Source organism: Vitis riparia, chromosome 1 (genome assembly GCF_004353265.1).
Source record: "Vitis riparia cultivar Riparia Gloire de Montpellier isolate 1030 chromosome 1, EGFV_Vit.rip_1.0, whole genome shotgun sequence".
In the NCBI taxonomy this organism is placed as follows: Eukaryota; Viridiplantae; Streptophyta; class Magnoliopsida; order Vitales; family Vitaceae; genus Vitis; species Vitis riparia.
Genome location: NC_048431.1, coordinates 18,358,414 through 18,376,770, shown reverse-complemented (window position 1 = coordinate 18,376,770; position 18,357 = coordinate 18,358,414). Strand labels below are relative to the sequence as shown.

The window sequence follows — 18,357 nt, the reverse complement described above, 5'->3', positions numbered from 1 at the left end:
ATCCGCCAAGGCAAAAGTTGTAAAACCTTTATAAAAGACCCTTTATTTTTTGAATTGGTATATTTATATTTAAAGAAAGAAACGGCAGAAACAATAAAAAATAAAAAATGAAAAAAAAACAAAAAAAAAAACTGAGACTGAGTCACGTGGTAGGGGTGAGAGGGACAACGAATCTTTGGCTAGCGTGATCTGCCTTCGAGATTTTCACTCCTTTTGTTTGTTGCTCTATAAATCCATTTCTTGTTATCACTACACTCACTCCACATCTCCTGCGGTTCCGATCCTCCGGTTCCTCTCCTGCATTCCTCTCTCGGTACTTCCGCTCTCTCTTGTTAGGGTTCGCTTTCTATGCTTCTTACTCTTCTCGATTCTCGCTTTTTCTGTTTGGTTGTTGAGAAATTCATGGAATTATGCTTGTCGTTGTTCTAAGTTCTCTGTTTCCGTTTTTGGCTTCTGAGGAAGATCAACAACCTACTCTTAACATTGTCGGTTTTGTCTTCAGATTTTGTGGTTTTCGTGTTTGGTTGCTATCAAAATGACGGAACGGTTTTTCTTAGTGGTCTGGATTTTGAGTTTGCATGTTTGGTTGCTGAGAAAATGTAGGAACGGTTTTATCTGTTTTCTAGATTTTTGTTTCGGTTTTTGTTTGCCGTGGAAATGGAGGAACTGTTGTTCTCCGGTTTCTAGATTCAGTTTTCAAACTAAGCTTGAGCTGTTTGAAAGGGGGGTCTAGTTTAGAGGAGGTCTTTTGTTCGAGCTCTGATTTGTGTTCGGATCTCGAGGAAGAGCAAGGAAATGATAGAAAAGTTTTGATTGTTTGCTTTAAAATGGTTCTCTTTGTGATTTTGTTCGTTTTTCTGGTTCTTAAGGGGAATTGCATGGAGTCTCAGTTTCATTTGTACTCCCACTTTTTCTCTGAAACCAAACAGATCATAAGGGTTAATGCTAGTGTTTGGATGTTGTTACCGATTGAGCATGTTTTTAGGGTTTTGGAGCTGTAATGTGGTTTACCCTGGAAGTGTTTTTTGGTTGCTCAGAAAACGTGGGCAAAGTACATTTTGGTTCCTAGTACTGTTTCGGTTCTTTTATCAGTCAAAATGGAGATTTTCGGCACATGCACATTTCTACTCTGTTTAGTAGATCTTGATCTGTTGCTGATGTTTTAGTTCTACAAGTTGATTTTATGAGATGCCATCTTGCTTCTTGTTTTCGAAAGTCATTTGCTATGGATTACTATTTTGTTAGAATCTATGTTGGAATTTGGCTGATGCCAGAACTCTGTATGTGAGAATATTGATGACTTATAATTGTTGGTCTGCTGTTGACTTATTCTCAAACTGATTGATCTAGCTGAGTCTTTTCCAAAATTTATTGCAATTGATTTAGCTTTTGTTAGTTGTCTTCTTGTGTCGCAAATGGTCTAATTTTTTATGATGTAGATGCTTACAAAAATCTGTATATGCGTGTGAAAGTGTAATTCCATGCTCAAATTGTATAGTGGATCTCTTCTTCTTCTTCCCCTCCACACCCCCTACCCCACAACCCCAACCACCTCCTCCCTCTCCTATTTTCCCCCTGAGAAAAACTCTATAATGAATCTGATCTAGTTAAATTTGAACTCTTTTGGGGATAAGTGAAAATTTTATGTTTTGGTTGAAAATTGTAATTTGTTACTCCAATGCAAGACAATTATCTAGTCAGCGGATCTCTTATTTTTGCCCTTTTGATCTAAGTGCCGTAAAATTCTTCATGCATGTTTATAATCATTGTGCTTTGTTACAGCAGAAAGGGGTTATCCTTTCCCATCATGTCGGATCTTCAGGCTCCCTTGCGTCCCAAGAGGAAAAAAATTTGGGTGGACTATTTTGTTCACTTCCGATGGATTATTGTCATTTTTGTTGTCCTTCCTATCTCCTTCACTTTGTACTTCCTCACATATCTTGGAGATGTCAGATCTGAATCGAAATCTTTCAAGCAGCGTCAGGAGGAACATAATGAAAATGTCAAAAAAGTCATAAAACGTCTCAAAGAGAGGAACCCATCAAGGGATGGCCTTGTCTGCACAGCCCGAAAACCATGGATTGCTGTTGGAATGAGAAATGTTGACTATAAGCGGGCTCGGCATTTTGAAGTTGATCTTTCAGCTTTCAGAAATGTCCTGGACATTGACAAAGAGAGAATGATTGCCAGATGTGAACCCCTAGTCAACATGGGGCAGATTAGCAGGGTTTGTGTCCCAATGAATCTTGCCCTTGCTGTGGTTGCTGAGCTTGATGATCTTACAGTTGGTGGCCTCATCAATGGCTATGGAATTGAAGGAAGCTCTCACATTTATGGCCTATTCTCTGACACTGTTGTGGCTTATGAAATCATTTTGGCTGATGGGCGGCTAGTTAGAGCTACCAAAGACAATGAGTACTCTGATCTTTTCTATGCCATTCCATGGTCTCAGGGAACACTGGGGCTTCTTGTTGCCGCTGAGATCAAGCTTATACCCATTAAGGAATACATGAAGTTGACTTACAAACCAGTAGTGGGAAATCTGAAAGACCTTGCACAGGGTTATTTGAATTCTTTTGCTCCCAGAGACGGAGATCAGGATAATCCTGAGAAGGTTCCAGACTTTGTAGAAACCATGATTTACAATCCTACTGAAGCTGTGTGTATGACAGGGAGATATGCCTCAAAAGAAGAGGCTAAGAAGAAAGGAAACGTGATTAACAGTGTTGGGTGGTGGTACAAGCCCTGGTTCTATCAACATGCACAGACAGCCCTAAAGAAAGGGGAGTTTGTGGAGTACATCCCAACCAGGGAATATTACCATAGGCACACTAGGTGTCTGTATTGGGAGGGAAAACTTATTCTTCCATTTGCAGATCAATGGTGGTTTAGGTTTTTGTTTGGGTGGTTGATGCCACCAAAGGTTTCTCTCCTCAAGGCTACTCAAGGTGAAGCTATCAGAAACTATTACCATGAGATGCATGTAATTCAGGACATGCTTGTCCCGCTGTACAAAGTTGGGGATGCTCTAGAATGGGTACATCATGAGATGGAGGTACACTATTATTTCCTTGCAGTCATACATATTTTCAATAGAGTCTCTGTACTAATTCTTTTGCCTTACATTGGTTTCTAAATGAACTAAAATCAACACCATACCATCACAGCCTTGCCAAAAGTGCATCGTGCTTTACTGGAGTCTGGATCAGAGATGAGTGACCAGTGCATTATTTGTATTTCTATACCTGCAGACTGTCGAAGCCCAGGGCTTTTGACTTCTGACAGTTTATTCTATACCTGGAAGTCATTTATATATCCATTTGCTTTAATCAGTTTCGTGGTTAAATCTTCAATTTTAGATGCAACCACAAACACTGTTGAGTTGATGACTTCCAAGTTAGTTTTTCAAATTACTGGCTTTTTTTCCTGTAACTTATTTAGTATGCTTGTTGTTTATTCTTTAGGTATACCCAATTTGGCTCTGCCCACACCGATTGTACAAGCTTCCTGTCAAAACAATGATATATCCTGAACCAGGCTTTGAGCTGCATCGCAGACAGGGTGACACACATTATGCCCAGATGTACACAGATGTGGGGGTGTACTATGCGCCAGGGCCTGTCTTGAGGGGTGAGAAGTTTGATGGTGCAGAAGCAGTTCGCCGAATGGAGAACTGGTTGATTGAAAACCATGGATTCCAGCCACAATATGCAGTGTCTGAGCTGACTGAAAAGAACTTCTGGAGGATGTTTGATGCTGGGCTTTATGAGCACTGCAGAAAGAAGTATGGAGCAGTGGGGACTTTTATGAGTGTTTACTACAAATGCAAGAAGGGGAAGAAGACCGAGAAGGAAGTGCAGGAGGCGGAGCAAGCACAACTTGAGACACCTTATGCTGAGGCTGATTGATTAGCTTAGCTTAACATTTAGCTAGAGCACTGGTTTTGAAGTAATGAATTTTATGGTAGGATTCTTGCAATTTTTTTTTTCAAGTTGTCTTGTGCTTGTCTTTGCATTTATTTCCTTGTGCCTGCTCAACGAATGTGATGGTTGCTCAATTTTTATGCTGTAATGGTTTATGGTCTCCTTGAATAATGTGACTGATCTTCTCCGGTATGGAGCAATGCATTTCATTTATTTGGGCCGCCTTCAATCATTTTATTATGAGTTGTTGCATGCTAAGATGATGGTTTAAGATACAAGCTTAAGAAATCTTCCTGTTTTTTGGGCCATCCAACCACATCACATTCACTTGATCTATGTTTTTGTTCTTAGATTCTCGTGAATTTTGGTCAAGTTAAGGTTTATTTTGGGGAGAGGTGGGCTCTGTCAAAGAAGTGCTATGATATCCTACCCTTCATGATCCACTAGAGGTATGTCATCCAATTCGATACACGTGCTTGGCAAGTTAGGATGAGGATTAAAATTATTTAGAATAATTGTGATGGGTAGAAATGAGGACATTGCCATCCCCAATTTAGAGAAAATTCATTTAGTCTATGTTTGGTTCTCGGAAAATGTTAAGGAAAGGAAAAAAAATGTAGAGGAAAATGGTTTTCTTTAGTTTGGATGACATGAAAAATATGATGGAAAAAATATATAAAGGAAAGTATTAAAGAAAATATTGTAATATTTTCCCTATTATTTTCCTTAAAAAATAACGAGGAAAATAAGAGAAAAAGAGAAGGGCAAGGGGAGGGGGGGGGGGGGAAATTTTATCGGGCTGGGGGGAAAATTTTATTGGGCTCTTGTTCATCGAGGCTTCACCTCTCACTTCCTCTTCATCGGTGGCTATGGCTTCTCACCGTCGTCGACCCTTTCAACTGCCACCACAATCACTCTGACTACCTTCCATGGCCGAAAACCTACCTTTTTCAAGCACCCGAGTTCCCATGGATAAAGTGCGTTCTTCAAATCAAGTTCTCATGGATGAAATGGATTCTTCAAATCCAGTGAATGTATTTGGATCCATGTCTTCAGATCATGTATGAATTGAACTCCAATCCACCTCATCTTGTGAAACCCGGAACCCAAGGTAATCATTCTCTCTTGGGTTCTCTGTTTGGGTTTCTAGGTTGCTTTCGCCTTTCCCATTTCTTAAATTTCGTCAGAATTTTTCTAAACTTTCTTGACTTGTTGCTTTCTGGATTTGATCTGATTTTTACCCTTGATGTTCTGCTATTGTTTACTGGCTGATGGTTTTTTCATAATTTGGTTGGGGGAATGGGTCTACAGTTGTGTATTGCATATATGTATGTTGTTGCTGCCTCTGAGTGCTTGGTTATTGTTTTGTATCATTGTTGGTGGCATCAATTTTTGGAAGGTTTATTGCATATATGCTGTAATTGGGCTTGTGTTTTCAAATGGGAAGTGGGGATTGTGATTTGTTTGAGTGGGAGAAGAGGGGATGGTTGTATGTATGGGACTGTTTGGGGCCTTGGTAGGTTGTGCCCGGATGTTCAGAGAGGTGAATCCGATTGCAGGTGATTTGGTAAAACCGCGTTTGGCTTGGACTGCCTATGTGGGTGTTGTAACTCTTAAGCTTCTTTTTGCCTGAAAGGCTCGGGTTTTTATTTGTGTTTGTTGTGTAAGTAACGGGTTAGAGGACCCTTTATGTTTGGAGCTTTGTATTGTAGCATATTTACCTTCGTTCAGGGAAAGGTTATGTTTGGTTCAAGGGAAAATGAGATTGAGAAAAGAATTGTATTGGCAGTGGTTTGAAGGAGGTCTGTTATATAGAGTCTGTTGATGGTATTGAAGATTTTGAAAAGTTGAGCAAAGTTCTGTGTTTATCCATCAATGTGATTCAAATATTCTGTAGCCTCTGTTGTTCCTATGTGATAGGAAAAGAAAGAATTATAGAAAAATATCTTAAATTCTCTTATTTGAATTTTATATCTCCTCTTTTGATTTGAAGTAAGAAGTTAACAATATCAGCAGCATAATTCATACAGGTTGCAGGAAAATTTGGAGAAATGGTCATGTTGAGATTAATTACCATCTTATATAATTCCAATTTTGGTAAACCAATCTGGTTTTCCTGCTGTCTGTGATTAACTTTTTCGATCTGCAAAAATTATGGTTAACCATTTTAAAATTGTAAAAACCAGGAATATGACTTCATGAATTACCCTTCTACATAGTAAAAATCCAAAAAAGTGATATAACTTTTCCTATTTTCCTAGCCATCAAGGGCAGACCCCAGTAGCAAGGGGTTCGGGTGGGGAAGGGGGGAGGTTCCAGGTTCAAATCCATTTAGAAAACTTTTCCTACAGTCCTTAATAAACAATTTGTAGAAAACTACTCACTAGAGTATATGAACCACTGATATTGAACTTCTTCATGAACCTCGCAAAATAAGGATAACTAGAAGTAAAAGAACGCACTGCTTTTTCTTCTTCAGCTGATATTGTTGAGACAAAACTTTTAGCTTGTGATCTTAGATCATCTGCTGCACCGGTTGTGTTCTGGATGTTTGCTAATGTATGATTAAAAAGAGAGAGAGAGAGAGAGAGAGAGAGAGATTGTTTTACATTCTGATTTGGTCTGTCTTAAGTTGATAATATAGACTATAATACCTGTGAAGCTTGTCATCTGCTCATGGAAGAGGGTTATCATATATTGCAGAAATAAAACAGGGGATAGGGCAGAAATAGCCAAGGAAATGAGGTTCAAGAGCAAAAATAGCTTCTTTCATTACATTTAGTGATTCCATATGCTATGATACAGATGGTTCCAAGTTCCATACCAATTATAAGTATTCAACAGCAACACCACCCTAGTTCCAAATTCAACCATCACTGATAAAGGTCAGCAAAAGTAGCATCATCCAGATAGCTTAGTTTTGAGACAGCAGATGCCAGAGTCATGAAGTTCTTGTCCCCATCCGCTGCTTCTGCTGTTGTTGTTGGGACTCTTTCTGCTTTCGAATTACCAGGCGGAAGTACTTGCAGCAACTGAAGAATATTTAGCGGCATACATGTCCTTTTAGGTTACCCCTGATGATTCTGTTTCTCTAAACCACCATAGAAAAAGAACACAACATGAGTCCCACAAGAGAGATCAGTTCAATTGTAATTGGCTTAAAGTGATTCTAGGATGTTTCCTCGGCGCTTCTTAGAGACCCCATTTTCTTAATTTTAGTTGCCTAGCTTTCATTGAATTTTGAGGAGAACTAGGAGTATAATTCACAATAAAAGATATATTTAACAAGCCCACAAGCAGTTACAGGAAATCAAGGCCTTACTTGAATTGGACTAACTTCCATTAAGGAACCTGCAAGTCCACCACCAAAACACAACACCCCATCAGAATTTCCCAGTATAATGCTTAACATGCAAGCTACCCTATATCACCAGATGTAAATGAGCCTGATAAAGACATAATCTCAAAGTACTAATGCAGGTTTTTATAAATGATACTAATGCAGAAGCTACCCCATGGCCTTGTTTGGTTTACAGAACAATGCATACTCCTTTTTCTTTCACTCAAAGCAAGAATAATACTTTCTCAAAACTTTTGCTATTATTTGTGCAGGCAAAGCAAGTTCATCCTGACAAAAATCCGAATGACCCTTTGGTAACTGAACGATTTCAGGTAAGTTCACTTCTTTGTCATTCATTCATCATCTTCTTCTTAATACTCTACTCTACCCATGAACTTAGAAAGAGTTCCATTTTGTTATCATGCTTTAAACTAGACATTTCAACTCTAGTAAGGTTTGTTTTACTATTTCAAGAAGTGGTAACTTGTCATTAATTTAACTATCATAAATTGTCATAATCAATCTTAGATTAAGTTAATTTAACTATCACATTTCAAGACTGAATAATGACTTTACTAAATCATTCTTCTTACTTTGCTATCATGTCGACTTATAATGAAGAGTGGCAAAAACTTAGAAGATGGGCTGCAACTTGTATAGCTATGTATGCTACATATGCAGTAATTCTTGTTTCAGTTTATCATCGCTCAAACTATTTGGAGAGATCAATCTGTAATGAAGGAGATTTTGAACGACATGCTTTGATGGAAGGACTTACACTAATGGATGATGAAGATTGTTATAATCAACTACGAATGGGAAATGATGCATTCGCAAGACTAGTAAACATTCTTCAGGGAACAGGTCGTCTTAGAAATAGTGCACATAGTAATATAGAAGAACAAGTTGCCAAATTCCTTCACATTGTTGGTCATAATTTAAGGAATAGAACTATGAAATTTTATTTCAAGCGTTCTAGTGAAATTGTTAGTCGTCACTTTCATCAAGTTCTTAGAGCTATAATATCTTTAGATGATGTCTTCTTAAAGCAGCCTGATGGATTAAAGTGTCCTCAAGAAATCAAGGACAATACCAAATTTTGGACCTACTTTAAGGTAAACTTACTTATCTAATAAACATTATTAGAATATTATTTATATTTCAAAATAAACTAATAATTTTGTTTCTTTATAGGATTGCATAGGGGCGATTGATGGGTCACATTTTCGTGTAAAAGTGTCAAATGATGTTGTACAAAGGTATAGAGGGCGAAAGTACTATCCAACACAAAATGTTTTAGCAGCATGTTCCTTTGACTTGAAGTTCACATATGTTTTACCTGGTTGGGAAGGATCTGCATCAAACTCGAGAATCCTAGATAAGGCATTAATGAGAGATTTTGATAATTGATTGTTCCACAAGGTGATTATTGGTGATTAGATAATAATTTATTAGCTCAAGTGACTATTACTAATAACATAGATCCTTTATCTATGCTTCTTAGGTAACTATTATTTGGTTGATGTGGGTTTTCAGCTAAAAACTGGATTTCTTACCCCATATAGAAGCACTCGTTACCATTTAAAAGAGTATAGTGTTCATCAACCAGAAAATGCTCGAGCGGTTTTCAACCTTTGACACTCGTCCTTGAGAAATGCAATTGAAAGAGCATTTGGTGTTTTGAAGAAAAGGTTTCCAATAATAGCTAGTGGGACGGAGCCACATTACCCTGTTGACACACAATCTGATATTATACTAGCATGTTGTATCCTCCATAACTATCTCATGGGTGTTGATCCAGATGAAAGATTAATAGTAGAAGTCGATAGAGAGTTTTTTAGCGAAGAAGCGGAGTTTGAACAATGGTCTTGAGTTAATGCAAGGAAGGAGAAATCTTAAGGGAGAAAATAGCTATGGATATGTGGAAAGATTACAATAGAAACCGTTGATGAGTCCTTTTATTTTATGGTTCTTTTCTTGTATAGTTTTTTGTGTTTCATATTAAGTACGGTGATTGTATTTAGAACTATAACTCCTCTAGTTAAAATCACACTTTGAATGAGTTACAATGAAGTTATTATTATATCTCCTCCTCTTGACTTTTCATATTAAACATATATATATATATATATATATATATATATATATATATATATATATATATATATATATTATTTTAGATGGAACACAGTGAAGGCTTTGAAGTACACAAAAGTGTAAGTGAAAAAAGAAACTTGACTTGGATTGATGAAATGGACAACTTTTTGGTTGATCGATTAATGGAGCAAATGCATAAAGGGCAAAAGATAGGAGGAGTCTTCACCAAGACAGGTTATGCAATGGTTGCGCAAGAAATTGGGGAAAATTTTGAATTGAGTTGTAACTCTGAGCACATAAAAAATAGAATGAAAACTTAAAAAAAAAACTTTTATGCTGCTCAAGAAGTTTTACAAAATGGTAGTGGATTTGGTTTCAATGAATCAACTCAAATGATCGAAGTTACCACGGAAGTATGGACTACTTACACTAAGGTAAGTTAATTATTATTTTTGAGTTATTCGAAATAAAAATTTTGCATGTAATGTAGAGCTATAAATTTCTAATAGACATTATCATAATTGAACTCGAGTTTTGTTAATATTTGTTTTTTCTGATGTTAAAAGGCACACCCAAGAGCATCTCAGCTCAGATACAAACCTATTAGAAATTATGATAAGTTGTCCATTCTTCTTGGAAAAGATCGAACAACAGGAAGTCTTGTTGCAGGTGCAAAAGAAAGACAACTTCGTTGGGCCCAGGAACAAAATTTGGATGGCACAATTCCATTAGGATCATCACAACATGGGATCAGAGATGAAACATTTGCTTATGTTGAAAATGAAGCAACAACTGAGACATTTTTCTCATCTGCAAATGCATTTGTTTCTACACCAAAGTCAAACAAAGAAACAAAAAAGCGAAAAGCAAAATATGCTGACATTGGAAGTGAAGAATTGAGGTCAATTAGAGTTGGAATGGATGCAGTTGTTGCGGTTCTTGATAGAAGCAACCTTCAAAATTATATAGAAGATCAATTGTTTGAAGAGATTGCTAGATTGGAGGCATGAGTGATGTATCTCATATGAAAGCATATCAAGCTCTTACCGGTGACGTGAGTGCAGCTCGAGCCTTCCTTGCTTGTCCAATTGATAGGCGTAAGCTTTGGTTGTCAGTTAAATTTGGACCTACTTTTTTTTATGCCAAATTTGAGATGAAGATTATTTTATTTTTAGTTTTACTTTTGTTTTGGGGCTATACGTGAAGTTTTGATATTAAAACTCATGGATGATAGTTGACTATTAGAAATTGATCTATTATATTTTTAGACTTATGAAGACTTTTTTTATTCATCTATCTTTTCAGCATGTTATTCAATTATTCCTTTGTTTGGTTAGCTGAAAAATGGAGGAAATTATGTTTTTTTTTTCGGTTTAGACCACCTTGTTGTTTCTTGAGTTTTCGATAATTTACAAATTGAATTTCAAATTCTGGACTTCTTCTTTCATTGAATTCTCTTATTATCTACGTTTCAAATTATGGGCTACCGAACAGAGCACAGAGTTCAATTTGATTGTCTCAGGTGCTTAAGGTGATATGTTTTGTATAGATAATAGGGAAACTTTTGATCGTGTTTTGTTTGTTTATTTTGATGATCTGTTGCCTTGGAACACTGAGATGTCTTTTGTAGTTTCTGTTTTTCTATGGCGAACTTGATAATTTCTTTTCTAGTGATTCTTCTTTTAGTAATTAAAGGGTTTTTTGATATGCTGTAGCAGTTTAATCAGATCATAAATTAGTTTTGTGATTTTCTTTGGATTCTTGTTAATTCTGGAGGCCTAGGGCAGTGAGATTACAGTCTCACTATTGTGATAGGATTAATATTTCAAAATAGAAGAAAACAGTGTGAATGCCCTTCTGGCATCTCCAAACTAGTCCCTCTAAGTAAAAAAATAATGGAGATAATTGGAGAGAAGGGGGTGCCCATTAGCCATTTGCAAGAGTCAAAAGGGGGCTTCACTTCAACTTTTTCCAACTGCTACCTTCTAAAGACAGGGTGTGCCATGAGTCAAGTCCACCAAATGGGTAGAGATGACAGTTTCAAACCTTACCATTCTTGTCTCCCTCTCTTAATGGATTCTCTGTGTAAAGCACAGCCAGATACATACTAAATACCATTCAGGACCTTTGTCATTTAGGTTTTTCTCCTTGGACCCATGTGCATGTAGGGGTGGCTCATAATTACCCCTTCAACAAACATCAACCGTATATATAATCATGTTGATAAAATTAAAAAATACCAGTCTTTATGATACAAAATGATTTCTTTCCAAGTGTTTTTTTTTTTTTTTTTAATGCTAAGAGAGTACTCATTTTGATTAGTTTCTGAAGCACCTCATCATAATTGAAAAGTTATAAATGTTGGCGTGAGCTGTCTAATTAGATAATTAGTGACATGACTTTACCTCTTAAAACACAAAGATGAAGTATTTGCTGTTTTCCAATCATTTCATACCATGGTTCAGACAGAATTTTCTGCAAAAATTAAGATCCTTCGTTCTGACAATGGAGGGGAGTATGTTAGCCAACAATTCCAGACATACTTCAATAGTCATGGTATTCTCCATGAAACCTCATGTTCTCAAACCCCACAACAGAATGGTACTGTTGAAAGGAAGAATAAGCATATCTTAGAAACTGCCCGTGCTCTATTCATCAATGCACATGTGCCGAATAGATACTGGAGTGATGTCGTTGCCACAGCCGTGCATCTTCTGAACCGTATGCCAACCAAAGTCTTACAATTTCAGACTCCGATTAAGGTGTTTTCCGATCATGTCTCATTACCTAATGTTTTGATGATTCCTCCCCAAATTTTTGGTTGTGTTGTTTTTGTTCACATCCATAAGAATCAACGAACTAAGTTGGATCCGTGTGTTGTCCGGTGTCTATTTTTGGGGTATGGAGTACAAAAAAAGGGATATAAATGCTACGATCCCATTGCCAAAAGAACCTACATCACCATGGATGTCACCTTCCTAGAATCTGAAATTTTTTTCCCATCACCGATGTCCAATTCCTCTCTTCAGGGGGAGATCCATGGTGAAGAACGGAATTGGTTGGATGTTGAAATGATGGACGTTGGTGACAATCTAGCACATCCGAATGATGGCAATAACATGGTTGAAGACGTTGGTGACAATCTAGCACATCCGAATTATGGCAACGACATGGTTAAACCTCCAAGAACTGAAGTTGAACCTGTACCCGAATCATCGAAAGATGTAGAATATGATGAATCCCTTCACTCTTTAGTACCTAACGACCCTCCTCCTGAGAATATCCCTGAGGTAAGCTCTTCTATCATACCTTTACAAACTAATGCTATAGATACATTTGCGGGTTACGTTCTACCCTTCAGACACAATCGAGGCAAGCCACCAACTCGATACTCCCCAGACATAGAAGAACGACGATCCAAGTATCCAATAGCTAATTATGTGTCCACTCAAATATTATCTGAACCTCTCAGGGCCTTTGCACATACACTATCCTCATGTCAGATTCCGAGTAGTGTTGAAGAAGCTTTATCAGATTCGAAATGGGCTCAAGTTATAAAAGAGGAATTGGAGGCATTGCAGAAAAATAACACATGGGTTTTGAGTGTATTGCCTAAAGAAAGGAAGGCGATGGGGTGCAAGTGGATTTTCTCCATTAAATATAAAACAGATGGGTCTATTGATCGATACAAGGCAAGGTTGGTAGCAAAGGGTTATACACAGAAATATGGTATAGATTATCAGGAAACTTTCTGACCTGTAGCCAAACTAAAAACTGTTAGAGTTTTGTTATCTCTTGTAGCAAACTTAGATTGGCCATTGCACCAATTGGACGTGAAAAATGCCTTTCTCCATGGTGATATTGAAGAGGAAATTTACATAGATCTTCCACCAGGTTATACTGCTACCTCAGAGGCAAAGATCGCATGTAGGTTACAACGAGCATTGTATGGACTAAAGCAATCACCTTGAGCATGGTTTGGCAGGTTTAGTTCGGCAATGAGGAAATATGGGTTTCAACAAAGCAATTCTGATTATACTCTCTTCCTAAAACATCAAGTGGGAAAAATAACAGCCCTCATCGTCTATGTAGATGACATGATCATTACAGGGGATGACATAGAAGAAATCTCCAGGCTTCAAGAGCAATTGTCAACTGAGTTTGAGATGAAAAACTTAGGAGGGCTTAAGTATTTTTTAGGCATTGAAGTAGCAAGATTAAGACAAGGCATATTTCTTTCCCAAAGGAAATATATACTAGACTTGCTGGCAGAGGTAGGATTACTAGGGTGTAAACTTGTTGATATTCCAATTGTCCAGAATCATAAACTTGGAGAATATGTAGACCAAGTGCTAGCGGACAAACAGAGGTATCAATGGTTAGTGGGTAAACTCATCTATTTATCTCATACTCGACCAGATATTGCTTATGCTATGAGTGTAGTGAGTCAGTTCATGCATTGCCCGAGTGAAGACCATATGGATGTCGTAATGCGGATCCTTCGTTATTTGAAGTCCTCTCCTGGGAAAGGACTTATGTTCTCAAAGAATGATCATTTGAATGTTGTTGGCTACACATATGCTGACTGGGCAGGGAACATCACGGACAGGAAATCTACTTCAGGGTACTTTACTTTTGTGGGAGGCAACCTGGTTACATGGAAGAGCAAGAAACAGAAGGTAGTTGCATTGTCTAGTGCTGAAGCTGAATTTCGGGGAATGGTCAAAGGAATATATGAGCTTCTTTGGCTGAAAAAGCTGCTAGCTGAGATCGGCGTTGCTCCCAGCTCTGAAATGAACCTGTTCTGTGATAACAGGCAGCCATTGCTATCTCCCACAATCCAGTCCAACATGATCGCACTAAGCACGTTGAGGTGGATCGGAACTTCATCAAACAGAACCTTGAAGAAAAGATTATTCAGCTTCCATTTGTTAAATCAGAAGACCAGTTGGCTGATATACTCACAAAAGCAGTGTCTGCAAGGAACTACTACAACTCACTTGACAAGTTGGGCATTAGAGATATCTATGCTCCAACTTGAGGGGGAGTGTTGGCGTGAGTTGTCTAATTAGATAATTAGGGAAAATCTATTAATGTAAATTCCATACTTCAAGTGTGATCCACCATTTCTACCACAACCCGTGTATAGGCTAGAATAGGTTCCCAAATTCCTTTGCTATGTATCTATATAATATAGTATTCAACTCAAATAAAAGAAGAAGGAAAAAACCTTCCAAATTGACAATAAATGTCTTTTAGATCATATATCTTGTTTTAAACGGTAGCTTCAACATTCAATTTTATGAAAAATGAAACTTGAGTGATTAAATTGGTCGGGTTGGTTTGGGCCTATATTTGGATATTTTGAAGGAGCTCCTTAGTGAGTTTTGGCCGAGATCGAAATATGGAAAAATAAAAAGTTACTATTTTTTATTTTTACAAATAAAAAATATTTTATATTGTATCTTTTTATTTTTACAAATTTAATTTTTAAATTTAGATTTAGAAAATTCTTTTTAATTTTGAATTTTATATTTTATATAGTAGTTTTTTTATTTTTACATTATATGAACATATTTTATTTCTAAATTTTGATTCTGAAAATCCTTTTGAATTTTTTAAGAGCTTTTTATTAGCTATAAATGTTCCCTTGAAAATAAAAAATAGTTATTACTCGTATATTTTATTTGTATTGCATGAGGAAAATTTTATATATAAATCTTATAATTATTAATAAAAAAAATAATAGCAGAGACTTTTTATGAGCAATGTTTTATGTCGAAAAATTCACGTTTTTCAACAGTTTTTTTATTGGATTACTTTATTTTATTATTCAACAAATTGATAACCATTTAAGACAAATTGTTGATTTTATTTTCCTTCCATTTTTCCTTGACTTTTTTTTTGTGGTTAACCAAACAAAAGAAAATGAATTCTTTTTTTTCTTTTTTTTTCCCCTTGAATTTTCCATGGATAACCAAACAAGTGAAAAAAATTATATTCATTTCCTTACCTTTTCTTTCCTTCCATTTTTTTCTCCCAATTTTATTTCTCTCGTATTTTCCGGGAACCAAACAGAGCCTTATGCTATGTTTGGTTCCCATAAAATTTGAAGGAAAATGCAAGGAAAAGAAAATACAAAAGAAAAGTAGAAAGAAAGAAAAAGTGAAGGAAAATAAAAAAATAGATTAAAAGTTGATATTTATTTATTTTTACTTCAAACTTATTTTATTTATTTTAACTCATCAATATAAAGATTAAATAATTTAAAAATATATAAGTTTTTAATTAGTTTTAATTATGTTTGATTATCTTTGATATTTTTCATAGGACAACCAAATATGAAAAAATCATTTTCCTTTACATTTTTTTTTCTTAGTATTTTTTAGGAACCTAACATAACTTTAATACATGAGGTGGTAATTTTTTTTAATATTTAAATATTTTTAATTATTTTTTAAAAATTATTACTTTTTATAGGCTAAGTGTCATAGAGTATTTGCATTTTACGTAGAATTTCTTAATGTTTTCTGTTTTTAAAAATAGGAAAATAAAAAAGAATGTATGGAAATGACACTCAGGTAATGGCTTCTAAAATCTATTTATAAAAATTGAGGTATTAGATAATTTTTATTATTGTTGCCCACGTTTAATTTTTTCTTTTTTAAGAATATATAGCCAGTTTATATATTTTTGTTATTAGGCTTTATGTAAAAGTTATTATTATTTAATATATATATATTCAAACTTAGTAATTAGTTTCAAAATTAAGATGATGTTTGTTTTTTATAGGACATACAACAGTTCATGCACGCAGTAATTAATTCTGTCTAATTATCTCCAAGCATAAAAACAGAAATATTTAATGTCTAATACTGTCTAATTTATCGTAGAAATTTAAGCATAATAACAGAAATATTTGAATCTGAAAATTTTGTTTATTGAAATATACCTTGATTTACAGAGAGTTGATGACTATAGGTTGTTGACAGCAGAGGGATGACTCGAACTCAAAAAGAAAATTACAAGAGAAAATTTTTGAACTCTCAGAATTTTTGAACTCTCTAATATTTTTTCTAACTTTTTTCAAGCTCTTGAACTCTTGAGGAACTTTCTCAAACTCTCGCTTAACTCTCTTTTTCCCTTTCTCAACTCTGCCTCAGGAAGAAGCCTTCAAACTCTATTTATAGCAGAGGCTTTGAGCTTCAGGAAGGCATTGTGCCTTTGATTTCTTCCATGTGTATGGAGATTGCAGGAGGTAAGGTTCTTTTCTTCTTCTTCATATCATCACATGGGTAATGAGTCACCTTCTTGCTTTTTACTTTTGAGTCATAGACGAAATTCACTATTCACAAAACACTATTCACTTTTTTTTTTTTTTTTTTACTGGATAAACATAAGGGAGCAGAATTTACAAAGATACAAATGTACAAAAGATTCTTGAAATCTTTTATCTGGATTGACCCATAGGTCCTCCGTAAAGGATAAACTCAGGGTCTACGTATGAATCATCTGATAGACTGCATCTTCAGTTTCTTCATTTTCTTGATCTCCAAACTGTTTGAGGGTTTGAATGAGTCCTTGACGATATTGCTCTAAATCAGTAGCGGCTGCTAATGAGGCTTGACATTGGCATTTCAAAGTTAAGAATTCTTCTTGAGTCGGTCCTTGAGAAAAACTGGTTGAATCTTTTGAATTTGATGATCCTGGCCTTGTTGAAATTAATTGCAAAACCTTCTGTTGACATACAAAATCATGATTGAATTTGTCCCACCATTTGATGCTAAACTCTCTCGAAAGAGATAATGGAAATGGAAGAGGTTGTTCTTGCTTTTTGATAATATTCCATGAGAGAATCCATGGAATCCTTAATCTTGAACAGAAAGTCAGGAGTCTGGGCTGAGTGATAGCCTGATATGAAGTCTTGCTCTTGTAGAAGTTGAATTTTTCTTGAATTTCAGGAGGAAATAAGGAATCTAGTAGACCAAAGAAAGTCCACCATTTTTTAAACCAAGCAGTAAATTGGGTATTGCAATTTCTTGAAAATTGGATGAACCAAGAATGCTGGTATCTCTGTAAATAAAACATATTATACCAAGCATCCATATAATCTATGTAATTGTAGCTCATGGGATGAAAAGGTTGACTAAAGGCCTTGCAAGTGAAGGGTTTTTTATTCCAATCAGTAATGGTCATGACTCTGAGAATTTGACATTTGGAAAAAGCAATCCTCTGAGGATTGTTTTTGTTAGTGTTATGAGTAATCTCAACTGAATCGGTGTCGACCAAGATGAACTCATAGAATTGATGGGTTTTCAAAGGATCATTAGAATTGAAGTTGACTCCTTGAGGAAAGATGTAAGGAAGAATTTTAGGAATCTCTTCAAAATTGAACTCTGGCTCTATGAAAGCAATTTCTAAGGTTTTGGGTTTTTTGACATATTGACTAAAAGAAAATGAAGGAGAAGGAGACTGAGAAGGAAACTGAGAATGAGAAGGTAATGTTGAAATAGTGTTGGGGCTGGATTGTCTCTGAACAACAGTGTTTTTAGGGGTTGATTTAGAAGCTTGAATAAAACTTTTTGAAGGTTGAAGAGGAGGAAACTCTGGACTCAAAACTTGAAAGGAATTTGAAGTTTGTAAAGGAAAAGTAGGACGAACATTTGAAAAGTTTGAAATCATGGCATATGAAGCTTTTGTTTTCTTGGATGAGGAAGGAATTTGAGGCCTAACGGGAGTACCCATTAGGATGGAGAAGGATCCTTACCCTGCAAAAACTCCCGAGTAAGGAAGTCAGGAAGGGAATTCAACTCTCCTTTGATAAATTCGATTTCAAAATCAAAATTTGAAAGTAAAGCTTGCCATCTTGCAAAAATTTGTTTTGAAACCAAATTTTTAACATCTTTTTGTAAAATATCTTTTGCAGCTTTGCAATCAATTTTCAAAAGAAATTTTTTATTTATCAAATCACTTTGAAATTTTGAAATACATAAAACT

At 35.8% G+C, this 18,357-nt stretch overlaps 3 protein-coding genes across 5 annotated transcripts; all 3 read left to right on the top strand.

Moving 5' to 3' along the window:
• The first annotated feature begins 212 nt into the window (after positions 1–212).
• Positions 213–4,155, top strand: LOC117917730 (delta(24)-sterol reductase). Of its 3 annotated transcripts, none has more exons than XM_034834104.1 (3): positions 213–313; positions 1,786–3,055; positions 3,465–4,155. In XM_034834104.1, the coding sequence occupies exons 2-3, from the start codon at positions 1,808–1,810 to the stop codon at positions 3,906–3,908; spliced, it is 1,692 nt and encodes a 563-aa protein (XP_034689995.1). In that variant the 5' UTR covers positions 213–313; positions 1,786–1,807; the 3' UTR covers positions 3,909–4,155. The 3 variants fall into 3 exon arrangements, with proteins under 3 accessions (XP_034689995.1, XP_034690002.1, XP_034690011.1); XM_034834111.1 differs by having other exon boundaries at positions 217–313; positions 1,783–3,055; XM_034834120.1 differs by having other exon boundaries at positions 255–337.
• A 3,491-nt stretch (positions 4,156–7,646) lies between these two features.
• LOC117923191 lies at positions 7,647–9,346 on the top strand. The gene is made up of 2 exons (XM_034841425.1): positions 7,647–8,378; positions 8,458–9,346. The coding sequence occupies exons 1-2, from the start codon at positions 7,830–7,832 to the stop codon at positions 8,671–8,673; spliced, it is 765 nt and encodes a 254-aa protein (XP_034697316.1). The 5' UTR covers positions 7,647–7,829; the 3' UTR covers positions 8,674–9,346.
• A 112-nt stretch (positions 9,347–9,458) lies between these two features.
• Positions 9,459–10,548, top strand: LOC117923201. The gene is made up of 2 exons (XM_034841432.1): positions 9,459–9,794; positions 9,927–10,548. Exons 1-2 carry the CDS (start codon positions 9,753–9,755, stop codon positions 10,368–10,370), a joined length of 486 nt encoding a protein of 161 aa, XP_034697323.1. The 5' UTR covers positions 9,459–9,752; the 3' UTR covers positions 10,371–10,548.
• The last annotated feature ends 7,809 nt before the right edge of the window (positions 10,549–18,357 follow it).